This window comes from Falco rusticolus, chromosome 3, assembly GCF_015220075.1.
Source record: "Falco rusticolus isolate bFalRus1 chromosome 3, bFalRus1.pri, whole genome shotgun sequence".
NCBI lineage: Eukaryota > Metazoa > Chordata > Aves > Falconiformes > Falconidae > Falco > Falco rusticolus.
The window spans coordinates 71129471-71150859 of NC_051189.1; the positions used below are offsets into that span (position 1 = coordinate 71129471).

The following is a 21389-nucleotide window of genomic DNA, read 5'->3' on the forward strand; positions in this document are numbered from 1 at the left end:
GTATTTAAAACTAGTCTTAACAGCAAGATTTCCAAGAAGGCATTATGTTACGGCTAGTAGATCTCAGATCAGGATTGATTTGTATACAATAAGGTAGGAAGTATATAATTTTTTTCAGTTTCCATATCTATCTGGTTATGCTTGGTGCTCCAGACTGAGTGCTGTGAACATATCTAGGATGGATTAAGAAATTTCTACATTATTGGTTCACTCATTATTCAAAACATTATAGGTATTTTTGTAGGTACATGAAAACAAATCAGAAGGCTGTTTAAATTCTGAGAATTCACTAGTTAAATTGTAAAATTTTCAGTACAGTAATATTTTAGAATATTTCATCTTCTCTTTGTAGATTCATAAATACCAATATTTTGGATAATAACTCCTTTAAGAAAGTCTTGCATGCAATTTTTCCTCAAATGGCAGAAATTATTTGCCAAATGATTCCCCAAAGGAGCACATGCTTTGTAGACTAGAAAAAAGTGGGTTTTCTATTTAAAGGATAAAATGCATGGACTATATTCTGTATAATTCCTTTTCTTATTAGTGGCAGGCACTAGACTTCCAAGTATTCTGGGAAAGAAAAAAAAATCAATCTTTTTTTGCTTTTTTGGCAAGAGAGAGAATTATCAATTCCTGTGAAATTTTCAGAAAGCAGAAGCTTTTCCTCTATTTTGTGTGGAAGGAAATGAGAATACTACATTGTGTAAATTATCCAGAAAGAGTTTGTTGCCTTACTTCTAGTCTAATGATAGCTGACTTTAGTAATTTTTTGTCTTTTACAGGAAGAAACACATTAACTCAGTCTGTAAAATGAACTGTCACACTGCAAAGCATTAGCATAATCGGCTGGCACCTATTTCTTGGACATTCTGTCTGACAAACTCATGGGTCCTTGTGATTAAAATATGATGAATAACCTTGCTGATAACTGGCTCCCAAGAAGAATAGCATATAAAGTTAAAAAAAGAGTATTTTACTGGGCTTGGAGTTGAAACCTGAGAATTAGAAATTGTCAAAGCATTTACTCATTTATACTAGCAATTATAACTACTCAACTGCTATATTATATTCATCTTGCAGAAACTTAGTATTCAGTGTAATAATAAGATCATAAATAATGTTTACTATGTGTATATAACGTACAGTATGCATAATAAGGTATACTATAATATAGTATACAATGACATATGTGAGTATATCCAGAAAAACACAAAGCAAAACTCAGTGGATTTCTGCACTTGATGAAGTAGCATGTATTGTACGAAGTCACGTGGCTTCTACTTGGCTTCAGTAGAATTCCAGTGATATTCTGCTCTTTGAAAGAATAGACTTCATCTTTTGTTAGTAAGCTCAAAATAAGCTCTTAACTTATTTTAGCAACCTGATCCTATGGGTCAGCTCTTTTATGATAAATCAATTGCCATATAGGTATCTGGATTTAGGATCTTATTTTACAGTTTGAGATCTCTTTTGGGTTCCAGAGTCCCCTTGCAGAATTTCACCTGCAGAGGGACTGACCATGGCAAAGATCAGGATTAGGGCTGCTTCAGTGGGAAAGATGATGCACGTGGCTGGCTGAGTGGTGACGAGTACAGAGAGAAGAATTTGCTTTCTGAAAGCCAAGTCATAGCAGGGAAAAACATGTGAAAGTCTTAAAATCAAGAATTCTGGTACTATATGAGGTATAGGCGCCATGATTTCTGTAGGTGCCACTGAATCCTCTCTCATGTGCTGTTGTATACAATGATCTTTGAGATACATGGAATACACAGTGTATGTCTGAAGCACATTGTATATGCATCATACGCTAAAGTGAGACAGGGAATGCTTTTGCTACTCTTGCTGTGACATCCTTAAGTAACATAGAACAACTAATTCCATTTTGAAAATGTTCTCTATTGAGTATGAGTCAAACTGTTAGCCTTAAATATTAAGAAGGCCAAAAGCTTCTACCTACAAAATGGTGCACATAATGGTGTAACAAAATTCTGTGGCATCTGTATTATTTCTTGTCAATCTTGCCTCTCTAGTAATGCATCCGTGAGCACCTTGTCTTATAAGTGGGTCACATGCTGTTGGAAGTAGCAGCTTTTATATATTGTGCTTGTTATGTCAAACTCCATTTGTAGCATTATTTCAACTCGGCAGGGCAAGAGGTGAGAAAGTTCACCTAGCACAATTCGGAAATATGAAGAAGTTACCATCAAACATGCTTTTGAATAGCATATGGTTGGGCTTTTTTTAAGATCTAAGACCCTGCAGTCTAACAAGGGCAGAAGGAACTGCTGTGTCCCTTCAAAAAGAAGGAACTTTCCCTCAGAATGGTGGAGAAACTCCTTTTGGTAAGCTAATGAGTCACAGTGTGCTAAATCTTACATTTGGCACAGGACTTGAATGGTCATCTGTTACATAAAAGTTTATTTTCTCAGGAATTATGCGATACAATTGAAAAAACATCCTTTTGCTTTCAAAAATTATTGCATGGGAAACAGGAGATTAAATTTTATAATCGTTGCACTATTCTTGTTTAGGTGAAAGCCCAGCTTCAAAAGATGGGAGCTATTCAACCCATAAACATATTTCTCCGTCAAGAAATTGACCGCATGCAACATGTTATATCAAGAGTTCGAACTACACTGACTGATCTCAAATTGGCTATCGATGGTAAGTTACAATATTAAAAATCATACTAATTAAGATGCAATATTTATTACTAACAGTTGCTTATACTATGACTAAATAAATATTTCCCTTCATTTCCTCCCTTTCTACTTCTTTCTCTTTTGTTCTCTCCTTCCCCCAGTTTTTCTATCATATGGCCAGTAATTCTAGCCCTTAAAGCTCCTGACTGCATATCTAAGGACACTCCACCTTAATTTATTCTGTATGCGTGTGCTCTGTGCTCCAGTATTGCAGTTCACATCCCACAGCACTACTACACTTCCGTGATTCTCTCTAGGATCTCGACAGAGCTCAGAGGAGCTGAATTGTGCAATTAGGTCTACAGGTCGTGTGCCACAGTCATTATGAAATTAAGCTGAGACATAATTATATAGAACAAAGTAGAAATGTTGCTGCTAAGTAATTGAGAGACAGGGCACTCGGGAGGCCAGGTGGTAAAGACTCTAATTTAAGGTGAGATTTGCAATGTTCGTGAAACTGGTTGTACCAAATAGGATGACTCTAAATGGAAGCTGGAGTGAGTTGCAGTGCCAGTCAGAAGAGAGTGATAGGGTTCTTCTTTCATCCATCACAGGAGGTAGGCAATAGCACTCTGTATCTCTCAGAGACAGGAGTATTTGGCTGAAAATGAGCAATGAAGAATGCAGTTAAAATAAATCAAGAGCACAGGCGACTAGAAGCAGATGGAAAATTTGATCAGAAAAGGAGTGACGAAAAAGAAGGAATGATGATGTTACTGTCGGCTTTTGGTTTTCACTTACCATTTTGCTCATCATGCAAGAGCTGAAATATCCAGGAAAGAAAGTATACTGTTGCTTAGCCAAGCTTCTTGAATTAACAGTAAATGAAAATGAAGCAGGAATAGTTCTGTTCCACTGGCTAAGATCTCACTCAAGTCTGCTGCTCCCCAGCAGAGAGGCAGAAAATATCTGAGGCAGCAAACTGTCCTCACAGGGAGGTCAGAGTGCCTCAAAAGTAGTTCCTTCTGATATGGGTGATGGCAGTACTGTAATCTGTCATACTGGCATTTTCCAGTCTCGACAATAAGTCATGAAGGGAGATTTTTTTTAATTTGTATTTTTGTTACATAAGAATCAAAACACTTTTCCCTATCATTTGTATGATACACTGAGGCAACAATGCAGCTTTGGAAATATCCTGCCTATAATCTGAATGTAGGAAAGAGGTTCATGTATGTGCCCAAGGCTAATTAGCTTCCGTATCCTGTAATAAACTATGCAAAGATGAAGCTGGAAGGAACAGTTGTCCTCTGTTTCAATTCTGAGCTGAAAGTTCCTTTTTATAAGTGCATAGAGTCCCTTTTGAAGTAAATTAAAATAATGCTTTCCGTTCAAGAATGTGTTAATCTTTCCTTGATTGTGAAATATATATTTAAAGTCTGAAAATGCACAATATTCTGCAGAGGAGTGGATGAGTAACATAATTTATTTGCACTTAGCATTCAGTTCCATAGTGGGCACAGTCCTCTACCAGGTGTTTAATCACATTAATCCTGTAACTTTTGTGCAGTCCTCTAAAACATTATAATTTTCTTAGGGGCAGGCAAGTTAAATATAGTGGAAAATTGCTCTGAAAACAGAATTGGATGTATAGTTAACCATAAGGATTAATGACTTCTGGAAGATTCATGGTACATCAAGTGCATGTCATAGACTGTTAATTAGGGATGGAAAGAACATTTAGGAACTTTTTTTTTGCCCAGCAAAGGGGAAACCCCCAAACTCTCTGATACTAGATTCTCCCCTGAAACTCGTCTCAGGTCACCTGAGGTACTCCTTTTTCTTTACAATGAGGTAAACCATTCTGCCTGCTCAAACAGGTCATGTATATTTTGATATCTGCCCTGGTCATGCTTCTGGCTCTGGCTTCATGAACCTGTTAAGGCCTGAGCAGCTGCTTACAGCAGATCTAAATTTTCAAACAAATGGTGTGCTTAAGAATATAGCACATCTTTGTGTTGTGTCGTGTAGCTTAGCAAAAGGAGGTCTGAATATTTGATTCTTCAGGTTGGATGTGAATAGATGGACCTTGTAATTTTGCTGTTGCTCTCTGAGTTCCACTTGAGATAATATAAAGCCCTCCTCAGTGAGAGCTGATGTGCAGCTGAACGTGAGAGATGTTGAGCAAATTAGGAGAGTGTTCTGTCCCTCTATCCCGAGGGCAGATTAAGCAGTGTTCCCCTTTTGGGAGGGATGAGGATGCTCAGCATGTGTCCAACATGTTTGTTGGCAGCCATGCCCCACAAGCCTGCATCTCCGCCAATAAATTTTGCTGCCTGGAGGGATACTTTTTTTGGATCGAATTGTAATAATTAGATTGTAGCTGCACTTTGTACTCTCAGTTATGTCCCAACCATTAGTTCTGTTTTAATTACTTATTGATTGCCCAGAATTTATTTCACAGTTGGTATAATACGGAGCTTCACATAAATCAGAAAACAGCAATGATGATTGTCCTCTCAAGTGGCTATGTTCCAAATAGAGAAGTGTTTTTAGAGACAAGAAGCAGTAAGCCATGGGGCTTGAACCAAAACTCCAGATCCTAATGGGTTATCAACATCATATCTTGAGCCCCTGGCAGAAGGTGACCATATTCTTTGTAGGGCAGTAAATGATCTATAGAGTTGCTATGTACATGCCTTATCTTCCTCCTGTGGAAGCACAGAGGAGCCTGGCACAGAATACTAATACTCTAGCTCTTTGTTGGAGAGTGTGCACTTCAAACCCCTTCTCCCACTAATGAATACTGTCTTTAAATGCAGTAAAATTTAATGACCCATTCAGTTATTCCTAGTCTCTTAGAGTTTGAGTAGAAGGGGAACAGAATGTGGCCTATCTGTGAGATTGTGTGTGTGTGTGTGTGTCTCTTTATTCCTCCAGGTACTGAGGCAGGACTGGTAAGTGTTTTGATGGCACCCTGATGTGTCTTCTGTGAGTGAAGAAAGTGAGGAGATTCTGTGGGAGTTATCCCGAGTCCCCCTTGAGTGGCTTCCGTGAATCTCAGCAATGGAGCATGCTTGTAGTAGCACTGAAAGTGGATATTGAATCCTTGGCAATGGAAATAAGCACAGCTTTTAATTTGGTTTTATTTCCCAATTTTTAACCTACTAAACATTCTGTTTAAGGGCTTGTTGTGAAAGAAACAAATGCTTAACTCGTTTATTTATGAGTATATCTAGATTCTACTTTGATCATAAAACTGCATCCACTTGGCATTAGTTTCTGGTACCTTATAGCTTTGCGTTTTCAAACTAACCCTTTGGAACTACCTACTTCATGAACAAGTGAAGGCCATACAAGAAACCTTGGATTTTTAATCCTTTCATGTTATATAAGTGCCACATGATCACAGAACTCCTGCTGATATTTGTGAAGTACTTAAAGAGTTAGGAGAGAGAAGTCCTTTTCCTGTTAACATATTTCCTTAGAATACAGCAATCCCTCTAAAAGCTTTTATGTGACTTGTAATATATAAAGATTTGTTTCTACAGGCCGAGTTTTTGTTCCTTACATTTTTCTTAATACTTGCAAGACAAGTACCTACAGGAGCCATAAGCTGAAAGACCAACACAGAAGGCAAAAGAAATGAAATCAGTACAAATATCTACTTTAGAAGTCATCATGGCATTTGTCATGGAGAAGCTCTACCAGGCTTAAGCAAACTTTCCACTGCAACTACAATATGGCACCCCCCCATGTTACAAATTTAGCCTATTTTCATGTATGTAATGCACACTATACATAACCTACATGCCAGGACTTGAAAAAAATAATAATCACATATTACTCTTATTCTACACTGAAAAAGAGGGCAATCAGAGCTTTTGGAATAATAGGATCAGGAGCAGGGATATTACTAAGGGGAAACAGGACTTTGCTATTTTAAACGATGCATAGGTTATATGTGTGAAAACTCATTAATATCAATACATTAGCATGTTTCAGGTATATGTTAATGCCAGGTTGAGAAGTGTGAGAAAATACATGTGGGACTATTGAAACAGAAGGTGTTGGATGGTAAAAAATAATGCATTTTTGTATGCGTTTCTGATATTTTTTGAACTTTATAAATCAGATTAATCTGAATAATAACTGTTAATACAAAGCCTTGAGGAATACTGGTGCATTTCACTCATTTCTGTACATCTCAGTCATTGATTTGCTACCCTATTAAAAACTATTTCACTACCAACTTTTAGCTCCTTACCACCCTTACATTGCATTACTAACCAGTGTGTTGGCTTTAGGTGTTTCCTTATTGTTATAAGAACATGTTGAAACACCCAGAACTTCATGTAGAAATGAGGTAGCATATACTTCTACATACATAATAGAAATCACTTAGAATTCCTAGGTCATCTGAAATGATGACCTGAAACCCCTGAAAGAATAAGGTAAAGATTCACTATTTTTTCCCAACTCAGAATACCATGATCTTGATGGTAGTCTTTGCATCATGTTGCTGCAAGAAATTTCTGTTTGTTTTATGTAGCAACTTACAAGAGGAATATAAATGAACTCCAAAAGACACAAAAGACATAGCCGATAATTTATTCCAATCTATGTGGTGAAAAACAGAAACCCAGGAAAATAACCTTGCCAGAGTGCACAGGAAAGGTAATTTCACATGAAGTGAAGGAGTATGGACTGATTCCCACTAGATGGATAAGTTTTGTTTTGACTCGTAATACTTTAAGACTGTTAACACTAACACAATTTTAGTTTGGCCTACTGATGATAGTAATAGGTTTTGGGGCTAAATGATCTTGGGTTTTTACCTTTCTAATTCTTACAGTGTGTGTATGTAAGGCTTGTAGGGATCATCTGTGTATTCCACTTTTGGATGAAGATTTTATTTGAAGATTATTAAGAGCACTCAGCGAGGACATTAATGGAATGTAAAAATGGCAGTTCATTTGAGGAATGGAGGGGATGATTCTAGAACATCTGGTGGCGTAGTTACTTTTGGCTCAGCAGCTCTCATCCATTATTTACTTCTCATCCTGCTAAGAATGCCAGAATGCCTCCTGTTGTCTTTTGCAAAGTGTGGAATGTTATTTCTGGACCTTTTAATAAGTGTTATGTATGCTTTCCATGATGCTGGCCAGGACAACTGTTTAGAAACACACATTTAGAGCAAACTGCAGAAAATGGTTTATCTGCCTGTTCTATTACTCTGGCTCAGGGTAGTGATTTTTACTACTTTTTGGGAGGTGTGCATGGATTTTCATCTTCAAATTATTGCTTTAATTTTTTTTATTTTCAGTCCTTTTGTGGGTGCAGTCAAGTGCATTTTGTACTGGAGCTGGTAAATATTCAAAACAATTTGCAGGGTTTTTTATTTTCAAATTGCCTTCTTACTGACTGAAGGAATTAGCTGTTGCAGAGAATCTAGGATTTATGTGCTCTTCTATGTGAAAAATCGTATGCTACTCAAGTTTCTGAGTTCCCTTCATCTCTCCTGACTTGAAGAATTAAATCAGAGGATTCTGCACCAGGAAAGTGGTGGGAAATACACAGAAAACAGAACAGGGGAAAGGTTAGGTGCAGCTGGAGAGAATACCATGGCCTACAGGTGAAGAATGGAGACAGTGTTGTGCATTGCAGGGCTTGGCTGTCTGATTTACTTTTCCTATTTTGGAGACCAGGTGCAAAAGGAGGTGATAAGTTGTTGAGGGTCTTGGGATTAAAACAGCATGGTGGGGTTAAATGAGCTTCTGAGAGCTTCCTGGGAATCATCTGCAAATGCTGAAGTGCCCAAGTGCTGCAAGTGAAGAAAGAGGGAAATACCCAAAGAAATCCTGAGGCAAAGGACTTCTTTCAGCACAGTGATGGTGGTCACTGAGCTAGCAGAAAGCTACTAAAACTTGCAAAAAAACCCCCAACAATTAAAAAAAAATTAAGTTTTAGCTATGGGGAAACATACATTAGCTTTTACTGTTTTTATCTAACACTCTGTATACCTTGTACCTTTGGGTGGAATAATAAATAATGCTTTCCTTGGAGAAAGCACGAGCAAGTTAGTTGTTGCCATAAGGCAGAAAGGGAGGAAAACTTACAAAGTTACAAGCAAGTTGGGATTTTCTTTTCAACGTGTTCAACAAAGAAGAGGGGGTTGCAGCTTCGTGGTGGAGGGAAGGAGTGACTGGCCCAATAACAAACCTGCTTGCTTGGCAGGTAAACTTGAGTGGGGATTAAAGGCTGAAAATATCAGCTTCTGTAGTTGCAATTGTGACAGTCAAGAATGAATTGATGCGTTCATGGAGTTTTTCCTCTGTGTACTGTTAAGGCTAGCTTAACAGACTCATTGTCTTGCAAGTATTGTCCTCGAGGGATAGTATCCAATCCTATTACAATGATGTCAGCTATCGGCAAACTGTGCTTGATGGAGAAACTAGTTTCTTCTCATCTCATTTATATTCTCCATAATTATCCTGGTTATTCTCAATTCACATCAGTGCCTGTGGGAAGAGAATCACTCAGTGGATGGAGGCTTTTTTTGGTTCATACTGGCATTTAAGATCCTTCCTTTGTCCCTAACTTTTTCCTCTCATTTAAATGAGATACATAAATTTCCTAGTCCAGATACAGGTTTTCCTAAATGTTAAATTCAAACTGTAGATCCAAATTTCACAGATTCCACAGTTTCAGATTCAGCTTGTGGGAGGTATGGTAAAAGGGGCAGCTCCATGAAATAATACAAGGTCCTGATGTAGTCTATTCAAAGCATTATATCTATTGAATGAATGACTGTAAAACCAGATCAATTTAAAAGAACAGACTATTTACCTTTATTAACAATAAAACCTATTTATCCTCAGAATCGTGTAGCTTTATTTGGCTTATTCACTACACAGCAATTGAATAGATTTAGATGTGGTTTAGAAGTGAGATAGCATAAATTTAGGGCAATGAAAAAGGGGAATCCTGATTTCCAAACTGCGTGTACTGGGCCAACAATATGACTACAGTACATATTATTCTTGGAGCATGGAAATACCCTTTAGCTGACCTTTCATCAGTCATGTTCTGATGGACTTTATTCAATTCAGGGAAGGGAGTGTCACAAAGTAACCCCCAAAATAACAGTTATAAACAGCTGGCCTGTCTGATTCATAGAACATTCAAGTCTGTCATGTTACATTCATAGGACATTCAGTCTCTTCGTATGGGAACCGGTGCTCTGAGCTTCTCAGAAGTCAAATATGAGAAGCCTATGGTGTTGTACTACTCATTCAATTTAGCAAATATAGCTTTTCAAACACTTTTATAACCTCTCTCCAGAAAGATGCCGTTATTTTTCTCATGTGTTACTAATTTTATTTCTGGCAATTTTAAAAAAATATTTTTATTTTTATTGGAGTATTTTAGCTGCAGGAATGCATCCCAACACCCACAGATGCCATTTAGTGCTGAAATTCAAGCACTGTATGCCCACTGCCAGAGATGACACCCACTCACTAGGAATATTTATGCAGCTATATGGGCAAGGCCAGAACTGTGAATATACCTTATGCTCAAGAACACTCTGGCTTAGTGTTCTCAGCAGCTGCTCTGAGTTGTAATGGGCAGATATTCTAAGAGATTTCACCATGCTCCAGGGCAGAGACTGGTTGTATCTCCCTATTTGAATAGCTCCAGCCTGCTCACAAAGAATAGAGAAGAAAATGTGGCTCTCTTACAGCTCTTGCTGCAGGAGAAAGTTGGCTGCATTAGCCCGAGAACAAGGAAGAATCAGATATGAATGAGTTCTTTCTTTCTTTCTTATTTTGGACGACAGTGATCCCCCAGGGTTTAAACAGGGTGCTCTTTGCTTGTTTTCTGCCCTCACTACAGTTGCTCTGAAGTTGAAACCAACATGTGTTGCATAATTTTTTTGCATTTTTTGTGCCTCCAGAGTGTGACTAAAGTGTATGGTGTAATATTATATTTTTCTAGGCAAAGGGGAGATGACACAGAGTGGCTTCTTTCTTAAATGTTGGTTCTCTTGGTTATATGTTAGAGAAAATTTATATCTGAAAGGAAAGTTTATTAATTGTCTTATAAAAGACTCTTAGCAATCCCAAAACATGATTCAGAACCTGACTCAAAGGCATTACAGAGAACGCAGGATAGGCAGTATTTTTTAATATTTGCAGTTTTCTAAAAGTTGATGGTTGTCTCATAGCATTTGTTGCACAAAAAAAGGTCCATATAGAGAGCAGGTCATTATCTGCTAGAAGAAAATGAAGCCTGTCTGCCGTTGATATAGAGTAGAACATACCAGATTTGCACATGCTGTTATGCAGCTGTTTAGATTGGCCACAGTATTCTTCTAAATGAAAAGCTGGTGTTTCATTTCTGGATGTTCTCCCTTCCTGAACTGGGGACCTGCCAGCCTCAATGGAAAGAAGAGATTTGAAATACTTACTACAAGCCACATTTCCTTACTTCCTTGCAGTTCTTGTTTGCAGTCACCCAGACCACTTCCCTTTCCCTTGCATGTTCTGTGGTGGAAGCCACCTAACTCTGGCATTTCATGTAATGCTTGTGGCAATTACAGCAGTTGTGTATACAATGATACAGTGAACATTGGTATTACACAAACATCTAATCCAAGTGGGGGCTACCAGACCAGTTTCAACAATGTAAAATATTTTAGCTGGAATAAAGAACACATCCTGAGTCTTGGCCATGTGCCAGATCTCAGTACTATTGAGCGTACAAACTGATAAGATGTAGAAACTTCTGGCACACGGAATAGTGAGTGTTACTGAAAAGTCACTCTCTTAGTAAATGCCAATATTTTAGTGGAGATAACAATACTATGCATGGAATATGTGAGTATGCATTGCCACTGCCAAAAGAAAGAAAAAAAATATTGCCTCTAGCTTTATTCTATGTACTGCTTTCTCATTGAGAATCTTGATAATGGAAATGTACAAAGTTATCATTAATAACAGTGAATTTCATGAATATAATCACTTCCAGTACACACTTAGGATATAAATGAGTTACACAGTGTGTCGCTATCATTGATCATGTGTATAGAAACCATTAAAATATAGAAAAAAGTTTTAAATTATTAATCCCATTCTAAACAAAGTGTGAATATAATGAATATAAATAAGGGGAGGGGGGAGAAGGAGTTGCTTTTAAAGAAATCTTTATTTCTGACCAAAATAAGAGAAGAAATATAATTTATCTTGTCACCTTTATCTTTAAATCAAGTCTTACAAGTTTGAACAAATTAACTGCAAACTGATAAGATTTTAGTGCAACAGGTGTGCAATTAAGGCACAACAAAAGAGGGTTTATTAGACTCAGAATGTCATTTGGAAGTTTTAATTGCCTTTGCAAGCTAAGGGAAAGTTCATTCTGAATGTTTTACTTATCTTCCAGGAACTATAATTATGTCAGAAGAATTGCAAGATGCTTTAGATAATATGTATGATGCTAGAATTCCAAAACTATGGCTTAGGATTTCCTGGGAGTCGACTACTTTAGGATTTTGGTTTACTGAGCTTCTTGAAAGAAACCAGCAGTTCAGCAGTTGGCTGCAGGATGGCTGCCCAAACCAGTTCTGGATGACAGGATTCTTTAATCCACAGGTAAGGTTGCTAGACTGATCTTTCTAACTCCTATGTAACAGTTAAATTAGACCTTGAGAGAACTTCAAGACTCAATTTTGACTATACAAAGTATAGTCTAAATTTAATTTTTAGCATAGATGTAGGATAAATTAATGTCAACATCTATTGAAGAAATTTTTGCTAGATCAAAATAAAGTTACTGAAATAACGAAGTGTATCTATGGTTGCTTTAATTGTAGTGTGGGAAATGGATAAGTACATCTTTTTATCTTTCAGTGTTATCTTCCTTTTCTCCCCCTCTGTTACAGTAATCTGTTTTTCATTCACTGTATGAAAATCCCTCTGAGTACAAAACAAGTTAAGTTTCAGAACTTTGACACAGGAAGAAGAGATTTGGACTTGGCTCTCAGTCCTTGTAAATCAGTTCCTTGAAATAGAAGGTTTGTTATTTATACAGCCTCAGAATTGTGCCAGACTTGGTCTGCAGAGACATATAAAAAATACAACCTCTTGCCTGCACCATCTAAAATAAAAAGCTGGCACAAAGTGAAACGCAAGAAAGGGAACAGCTGAGAACAGAGTTAAAAGAAGTAAAGTATACATACCTAGGTGATGTATAGTTTCTCTGCACATCTATCCACATTCATTAAATTTTTTATGATTCACAGATGATTGTGGGAAGTGCGAGTTGTGGAAGTGAGTCATTGTAAGAGTATCCAGCCAACAGGTTTCTGTGAAGCCTTAGCAAAAAGCTATTTTAAAGATCTATTTTAATCTCAGTACTTGTTAGCAATGCAAAAGCTAGCTGAAACAGCTGCCTAGAATAGAGAAAACAACAGTGGCAAGTATTCTCTAGGACTACTGCTGGGAAATATCCATCTATCATCTATCCTGCCTGTCAGCTGTCTGATGATACCACTTCATAGCATGGAAGTATGCTCACGGAATCCCTGAGCAAAAGATTCTCAAGCAAAAGTATGAGGGAGAGGAGTAGGAGTTTTAATAAAAAAGATCATGCTTCCATACTTGGTTTGTTAGCAACACATTGATAGTGGCACTCTAAAATATTCCTAAGTAACTTTTATAATGATAGAATCATGGAGTCATGGAGTCATTTAGGTTGGGAAAGACCTTTAAGATCATCAAGGCCAACCATTAACTAGGAGTGCCAAGTCCACCACTACACCATGTTGCTAAGCACTGCATCTACATGCTTTCTAAACACTTCCAGGGATGGTGATTCCACCACCTCCCTGGGCAGCCTCTTCCAATGCCTGACCACCCTTTCATGAAGAAATTTTTCCTAATATCCAATCTAAACCTCCCCTGGTGCAGGTTGAGGCCATTTCCTCTTGTCCTGTAGGTTGTTATCTGGGAGAAGAGACCTACACCCACCTGCCTAGAACCTCCTTTCAGGCTGTTGTAGGGAGCAGTAAGGTCCCCCCTGAGCCTCCTCTTCTCTAGGCTAAACAACCCCAGTTCCCTCTGATCAGGCTGGGTGTAACCCTAACAGGCTTTTGATTTTGTTGGTGTTTGCTTTTTCACTACAGATGAGCAAGACCTGATACAGATTTTGTACTGACTGCTTTAGCAGGCTTTTTTTGTGCTTTGAGGTTGTGTCAGTTCTGAAATTTTGCCAGCCCAAATTGGGCATCCTCGATTTTTTTTGATCCATACATCTGGATTTCTCAAAAAAAGCTGCCAAATAATCAAATATCCCCCAAGCTGTGATTTCATAACTGTAGTTCTAAAGTCTAAAGAAATACATATTGTGCAGAGAAAAAAAAATCCCAGAATGAGATGTGCTTACCTGATTTATTTGTGCTGACGATCACAAGCCTAGGAATCAGATGGTTATTGTTAGTCTCCACTTTCTGTAACCTGGGCTGTGGGAGTGGCTCATTCTACAAGAAATTCAATTGAGCCAGGACTTCTTTTCTATTTAATTAACTATTATTTTGTTAATAGTCATATTGCTGTGTTTAAAATCAGTACTTCATATGTTAAGAAAATTGATTTTCATCTTCTCAAGCAAGTTGATGTGATGAAGTATTAGTACTGCATTTCTAATGGCTTGTTTGTAATACCTGAGAAACTGTCAGAAAAATCCTTTCATTTGTGAGATGAAATGCAGCTCCTAAGTAATTTCTAATTTGCCTACTTGCATAGATCTCACTTCTTTATAGTCAATGGATAAATGTCATGGACAACACAAGACCATAAAGTAGATTTATAGCACTGGGAGAATGAGGCATTCTGGCAATAAAAAGTAATATAGGACCTGACTCTGCCTTCTCTTGGACTGTTTATACACTAGGATAAATTCAGTAATTTCACGGAAGTTAATCTTTATTTATAGCGATACAAATGAGGGCAGGCTCAGGCTTCTGTGTAAAAGAAACCTGATTGCCTCTGGGTGTCTGCATTGGGCCAAGATAACTGGAAAGAACAAAACAAGAAGGGCCATTAATTTTCTTCCCTCCTGGAAGTTGATCTGATGTTGCTGGATTTTTTCCTCAAAAAAATTGACATATCTCATTTCTACCTCCCAGTTTCCATATTGTGGCTGATACTGTTTTATTGTCTCCTCGTTTGCATCTCTGTATCCAGTTGCTGTCACTTGTCATAGATATGAATTTTAAGCCCTGTGAGGCAGAACTGTTCTGGTTGTACAGTACTTAGCATAATGAATCCTCAGCCTTTTTCTAAGACCCTTAGATGCCAAAGCAATGTGAATACTGATAAGAATATGAAATACAATGCCTCCATTCCTCAGTGCCCACTTAATTCTAGTAAAACTGCCATAATTTCCTCGCTGTAGAAATTACAAAATAAGTGACAAACAAGGAACCTCCTAAACAATGTAAAGGAGAGCGTATGACTGTGAAAGCAATAGACTTAACTGATTTCCATATTTCTTGTCATAGCTTCCATGGATGCCTGCTTCTTGCTCACTGGAAGGCTCAGAGTTAGTTTGCATGGGTTGTTAGAAGGCAAAAAAGGGACAAAGCTTTAGCAGCCTTCAGTAAATAGGCCAGGGAGAAGTTCAGGAAAAAGCAGATAAAGAAAGAAGAAGTAATTTTCCATGTATGTGAAACCTCAAACATACCCTTCCCCACCCCCCAGTCCCCCCAAATACCCCCTTCCCAAACAAAAAAAATAAAAAAAAAAAAAAAAAAAAAAAAGCAGGGCAAAGATTTCCAGAAATCAAAACAAATGTCATGGCAAGGTCTTTTACATTCCTGACAGAGGGTTTTGTGGGGAGCCAAGCCCTCAGCTGTACAGTGGCACCTCAAGCCACTGATTCTTTCTTCCTGTTTATTGAGCTGTTCACCTGCTCTGGGATACCCAGCTGGGTCTCCAGCTCACAGCTGTAGTCTTTAAACACTGTCTAGGATTCATTCAAATGAGCAAATAAGTGTTACAAGTCCCACTGCAGACGGTCCTGCCATCTCAGCAAGAACAGTCTACAATCTAAATCTTATCCCTGAAGACAACTCACAGCTCTGAGCTGACTTTTATTCCAGTGTTTCCGCGGTGCCTTTGAACTGATTCCCTTAATAGAGTCATTTTTCTGTCCTGTTGTTTTCAGGCTCTTCTTTCTTTAATATTTCAGTTTATCTGCGATCCAGTAGCCTTCTGGGGCCTCCCAGAAGTCAACACTTAGTGTATTTTAAATTGTTGGTTCTAGCAAGTTTCTACAGATTAAAATTCCACAATTTAACTACAAGGATTCTGCTTCCATTTAATGGCACTTCTGATAGAAGAACTTGGCCTTTAATCCTGTCTTCTTTAGCTATATGCTGGAGTTCTCAACTACTTCAAATGCAATCGTAATTACCTGTGCTATCACAAAACCTCTTTAAAACACTTGTCCTGGGGTCTTTGGAATGGTATTAATGGGAGGCAACCATTACCAGTTAACCAATCTGAGTTCATGAATGTCATCTCATGTTCTCATAACTTAAAGGGTATTGCATAGCTACAAAGTGCTTAGCACACACAACAAGCACTCCAGTCCCAGCAGCCAGGGGTTGGCCTCTGCCTTCAGCAGACCAACATACTAACATTTCCACATCTGACTTCTTTCCGTTCATTTGGCCCAACAACACTTGGCTCAACAGAGAATCCTGCAATGTGAATACTGAGGAAAAATAAAAAGCTTGTCCAATTCCCTCATTGCTCCTGATTTCTTCCTAGCTGTGCTGTTGGCTCTCTAATACCTTGGTGCGTTCACCATGTGGCTCTGTATTCTGCCATCTCTGTCTCCAAATAGCTTCTTTGTCTGCTCTGGGTTCTGTCCTGAAACTTCTTCCTTTGTAGTTATCCTTCTCAGTAATTCCCTCTTGCTCTTGCATCTCCAATTTTTGTGTTTTAGTCATTCACCTACTAGCAATGCAAATGGATTTCCGTAAGGTAGAATAAGGTGTACACCTACAGCATGTCCACTGGACTTGCAAAGCAGTCTACCCTCCTGTCTCTTAGGGCTAAAGTACTTCCCACGCACTGCTGTGTGTTTGCACATGGACAGTTATATGAGGTGAGCTAACCAGCATCTTCAGCCTGGGTTGTCTTACAATAGCTTGTAACTGTGTCATGAGATTGTAGCTCTTTAGAACAGAGAGTTAGTTTCATCTTGTGCTGCTGAAGTGCTCTCAGTTTATCTTGCTGGTGTCTACAATGGTAGCATATTAAGGCTTTGCACTGAGCAAAGCGGCAGAGGCATTTCACTGTTCAATTGCATGATTCCAGTTTGCGCTTCCGTTGTGTTCTGAAAATTCTTCACGATGACTGAAAAGCATTTTTACAATGTTGGTGTAAGGAAAGGTGAGTAATATAGCACATAAAATACTAGTGTTATTTGTGGCTTAGCAACTACCTGTATTTGGAACCTCACAAAGCACATTAATTGGTGGCCTTGTAAACCTCCTTCCATGTGGCTGGTTGTAAAGTAGGCGTGTGAGGTGAGGTGAGCTGTACATGCAGCTTCTGATATGTTAAGTAAACCAACCTTCTTAGCACTAATACACGCACACCAAGTATATAAGAATGCATGGTACTGGGACAGCATAAGAAAGCATTGGATTTACACTACTGAATTTAGTTTTGTATGTACATGAGATTCTGTGGGTTCAGCTTTTATACTGCTGATGTCAATTAGATAGGACAAAAGATTGGAAGTGGGTGAATTCAAGATCTATTAAAACCCCTTATGTCATATTCAATCTCTTTAGGGATTCCTAACTGCTGTGAGGCAAGAGACAACTCGCATGAATTTAGCAAAAGGGTGGGCACTCGACAGTGTTGTTTTACACAATGAAGTGACCAAGATGATGAAAGAAGATGTTGTTGGACCTCCTCCTGCTGACATTGGTGGGGCTTACATATATGGCCTTTTCCTTGAAGGGGCAGGTTGGGACCGCAGAAACAGTAAGCTGGTCGAGTCAGCACCAAAGGTAAGGATCAAGTGAACATGACTGACTGTGGCATAATATGGTGTGCTCAGAGAATACCAGAAAGTATTCTGAGTGCCTGCAGCAGTGGTTTCACAATAGGTTTCAAGGCGGTAAAACACTAGCAGGGCTGTGAAGAGGACAGAGTGTTTACCCACCAGAACCGAACAAAAAGACTTCTGTCAGCAAACAAATTTAGCATGCACAGCAGTAGAGCAGACCAGATGCTGGGCTTCTTGGCTTCAGGGGCCCTAGAAACACAGCTATGTTTGAATAAAATAGTGCGACCCATAGTCAGCCTTCTTTTGACTGATCAAGTGGGACCCTATACAACTTCCAGAGCCCAGGACTGGGTTTGATAGCAACTGCTGTGGAGGTCAGTGTTTGGATGACTAGAAATCCTTGGCATTTGTTTTTGAATAGGAGGAAAAGTATTAGTTCTGGGCTTATGCTCAGTTATCCGTAGATGCAGTTACATTTTGCTGATGTGACTAAGCAGATTTAAAATCTAGCTATGGAGCAGTGATTAGATGCTGTGGTCACTGTCCAGGGAAAGCTGCCATTGTCTGCATTGCTAAATTTTTTCCAAACTAGTGATGACTGGAATTGGAGTTAAGGTGATTCCCTCTGTAGGTAAAACATTTCTGTGCCTGGCTGAGAACAGTTTTCCAAACCAAATCTTGCTGGCTGTAGTTTCTGTTGCTTGGGTTGTCAAAAGACATGTTCAGCCATAGAGTTTACTCAAGTGCTCTGGAGTGTTCAGCAAGCCTCCATGTTGTGCTTGGGTTTAGGCCTTTTTTCCACCCCCCCCCGGCAATGAATACTTCATATTGCTGGAAGACCTGAGGGGATCTAGTCTGGATAAACATACAGGAGGCACCTTGGATCTTTGAAGCTCCACTGCCAGCAGTGCAGAGGTAACAAGAAGGTTTGCTAGTGCAAACTTTGTAGCTCCAGTCCTGCTATTCAAGGAACAAGAAGCGGGGAAAGAATGGGGAACCCTAGCCAAAGATGCAAAGAACGGGAAAGAAGACAATAGTCTGTCTCCCTCCTAGAGCCACCCTGTTGTTTTTCCATCTACTTCCAGCGTGTGTGGTTTTCCAGGTTTCTGCCGCTTCCTTCCAGGCTTGCTGATGTCTCTTGTCCCTGAGCTGCCACTGTGATAGTGAGCATAGGACTTGCGTTCTCACATGTACCTCTGCTGGTGCTTTTGCTGCAGGCCATCACTGAATCTAGTTCTAGAATTTGGAGTTCAGACACCCTATTCAAGTACTCTCATGCTGAGCCTCGTGTCTCTTTTAACATTCTCAGGTGCTGTTCACAAGTCTTCCTGTAGTCCATGTGTACGCTGTCAGCACAACAGCCCCACATGACCCAAAGAAGCAACAAGGAAGCGTGTACGCCTGCCCTGTCTACAAAAAGCCCCGGAGAACAGATCTGACATACATTTTCTCATTGTATCTGAAAACAGTGAAGAATCCTGATCATTGGACTTTACGGGGGGTTGCACTGCTCTGCAGTTCAAAATAAGGACAGATAGCTATTAAAAAAGGAGCACCTAGGAAGATTGATCTGCAGCCACTAGGACTTTTGTTATTGTCGGGTGGTGGCTACCTTCTCACAGGGGTGTGGGGATTAGCAAGTGATGTACAGAGATTTTGTTAATTGCACATAGATCAGTTTACTCTGTTCACAGCAAACATGCTAAATGTGTTTATCCTGGGAATATCAGAGAGAAAACAGTTGCAGGTGTAAAATTTGGCAACTGTTATAAGGAAAGTGAGAATATAATCAACTAGCTTGCTTATAACGGAATCACTAGGAAAAAAGTCCTTATGGTAGTGACAACTGCTCTAACATTTATGGTGGTTCTTTTGTAGCTGTTATTTTTTCTTCTTCATACAAGACTTTTTCATAATATAATGTTTTTTACATTCAACTTTGTAGTTAAAAACTTATAATCTATAGCATTATTAAAGCTGTAATGACTAGTGAATTAAACATATGGTAAAACTTTATGTTTATCTGCATACATTACCTTGCGCAGTTTCTTTGATTTTGCATTTGTAAACTTACAGGGTGGTTTTACAAATGGATGCTACCATTTCCTTGAATAGTCACTCATTTATGCGAATTATCATAGAAGCTGTACAAACAGGTGAATTTTGTGTTTGCACAAGTAGTGGCCTTTGCACATATTAACTGATTTCTAAACCTATATCCCGCTATAAAGATGTGCACACCCCCTATTATTAGCAAGAAAAAAGTGTTGAAAGTCTTCTCAGAGTGAGCGTATCTGAACACCAGTTTGGCTCTATTAGTATTTTCTCCATTGGTGCTAGTGCCCAAATCCTGCAAATTTAAACCTCTTAACTGCTTTTTAGTCTGTATTTTACATCAGTTTAGGTTAAAAAAAAAAAAAAAAAAAAAGACACACAGGCCATTTCTGGGAGTAGACTCACCTGAAATGGTTGAAGTCATTTTTGTTTGTTAACACCATTGCTGCTTACCCTGTATTTGAAGGGTGATTGCTACTTCTCTTTTAATAGACAGACAGCTATTGGCAGAAAATGTGTTTGGCATTTTTCAGTAGCACAAATTCAAAGCAAAAGAAATTGCTGTTGGATGTTGTGAAAGAAGGACTTGCAGTGAGTGATTTGTTAATCCCTTTTTTTCTCCTTGTAAACACTTTCAATTTTTGTATAAACACTTCAATTTCTTTTCAGCTGGTGTCTAAGAACACGGTTCATTCTTTCCCGTAACCAGTTTTACTCTGCAGTTAGCAATTGCAGGGCTCTTTCCGTGAGGAAGTTTGATAATCACACTCCCACCCACAACTAAGCAGAAAGTGCCAGATTTCTTCTTGGAAAACAGAGCAGACAGGGACAGGGTCCTTTTCTCCCACTGAGCCGGGAGCAGCACTTGTTTCACACGCAGTGCTGGCGAGATTATCTTTCCAAGTGAAACCACCTGTTCAAAAGCTATACACCAGGCCTCCCTGCAGCACAGCTGTACAGCAACAGATTTCATTGAGAATTTTTTTTCTGAGAAGGGCAAAGGATTGGGCTCCAGGATCATTGCTCTGGGAAATTATGGAAAAGATAAGGGGGGCTTCAAGCAGCAAAAGGCTGTGCTGTTGTATAGAAATTGAGGTTGTAAACTGCAGTCCCCATCCCCTACCTGTATGAGCAGATATGGAGTAAATTAACTTTGATTTCTCGGTACATGTAAAATTCAAGTCAGTAACATTGATAATAACTTAAAATGAAGAACGTACATAGGAATACTTTGCACACCTGAAGAACTCACTACTTGCTATGAAAAGAAATCATTCTCTGAACAATTGACGTTAGAAGTAAACATTAAAAAAATACATATTTGATAGAGGTTATATATGGTGCTACATGATAAGCTCCATGGAAACTGCATCACTTCCTTTTGTTGTCAAGTAAAATGAGAAAATTAAATTCTATATAAAGAAAATCTATAGGCAATTATGTTCTAGCACTTCATGTTCTGCTGCATAAAAATGCAAAGAAATAGCTTCTTTGAACTTTGACATTTTCATTTCAATAATGAAACCCTGTTTGTCACTTTAGGAAAATGTCGGATCTTGCAGAACATAATGCAGGTCATATTACAGAAGAACCAGACAAATC

The 21389-nt window shown here is 38.7% G+C and overlaps 1 protein-coding gene across 1 annotated transcript in view; it reads left to right on the top strand.

Moving 5' to 3' along the window:
* Window positions 1-19900, top strand: part of LOC119144514 (dynein heavy chain 5, axonemal-like) — a 183050-nt gene extending 163150 nt beyond the window's left edge. The window contains exons 74-77 of the mRNA XM_037380012.1: window positions 2535-2667; window positions 12087-12295; window positions 17512-17733; window positions 19042-19900. Coding sequence (XP_037235909.1) covers window positions 2535-2667; window positions 12087-12295; window positions 17512-17733; window positions 19042-19260 — 783 coding nt within the window. The 3' untranslated portion in view covers window positions 19261-19900. The remainder of the gene's footprint in view (window positions 1-2534; window positions 2668-12086; window positions 12296-17511; window positions 17734-19041) is intronic.
* Window positions 19901-21389: the final 1489 nt, after the last annotated feature.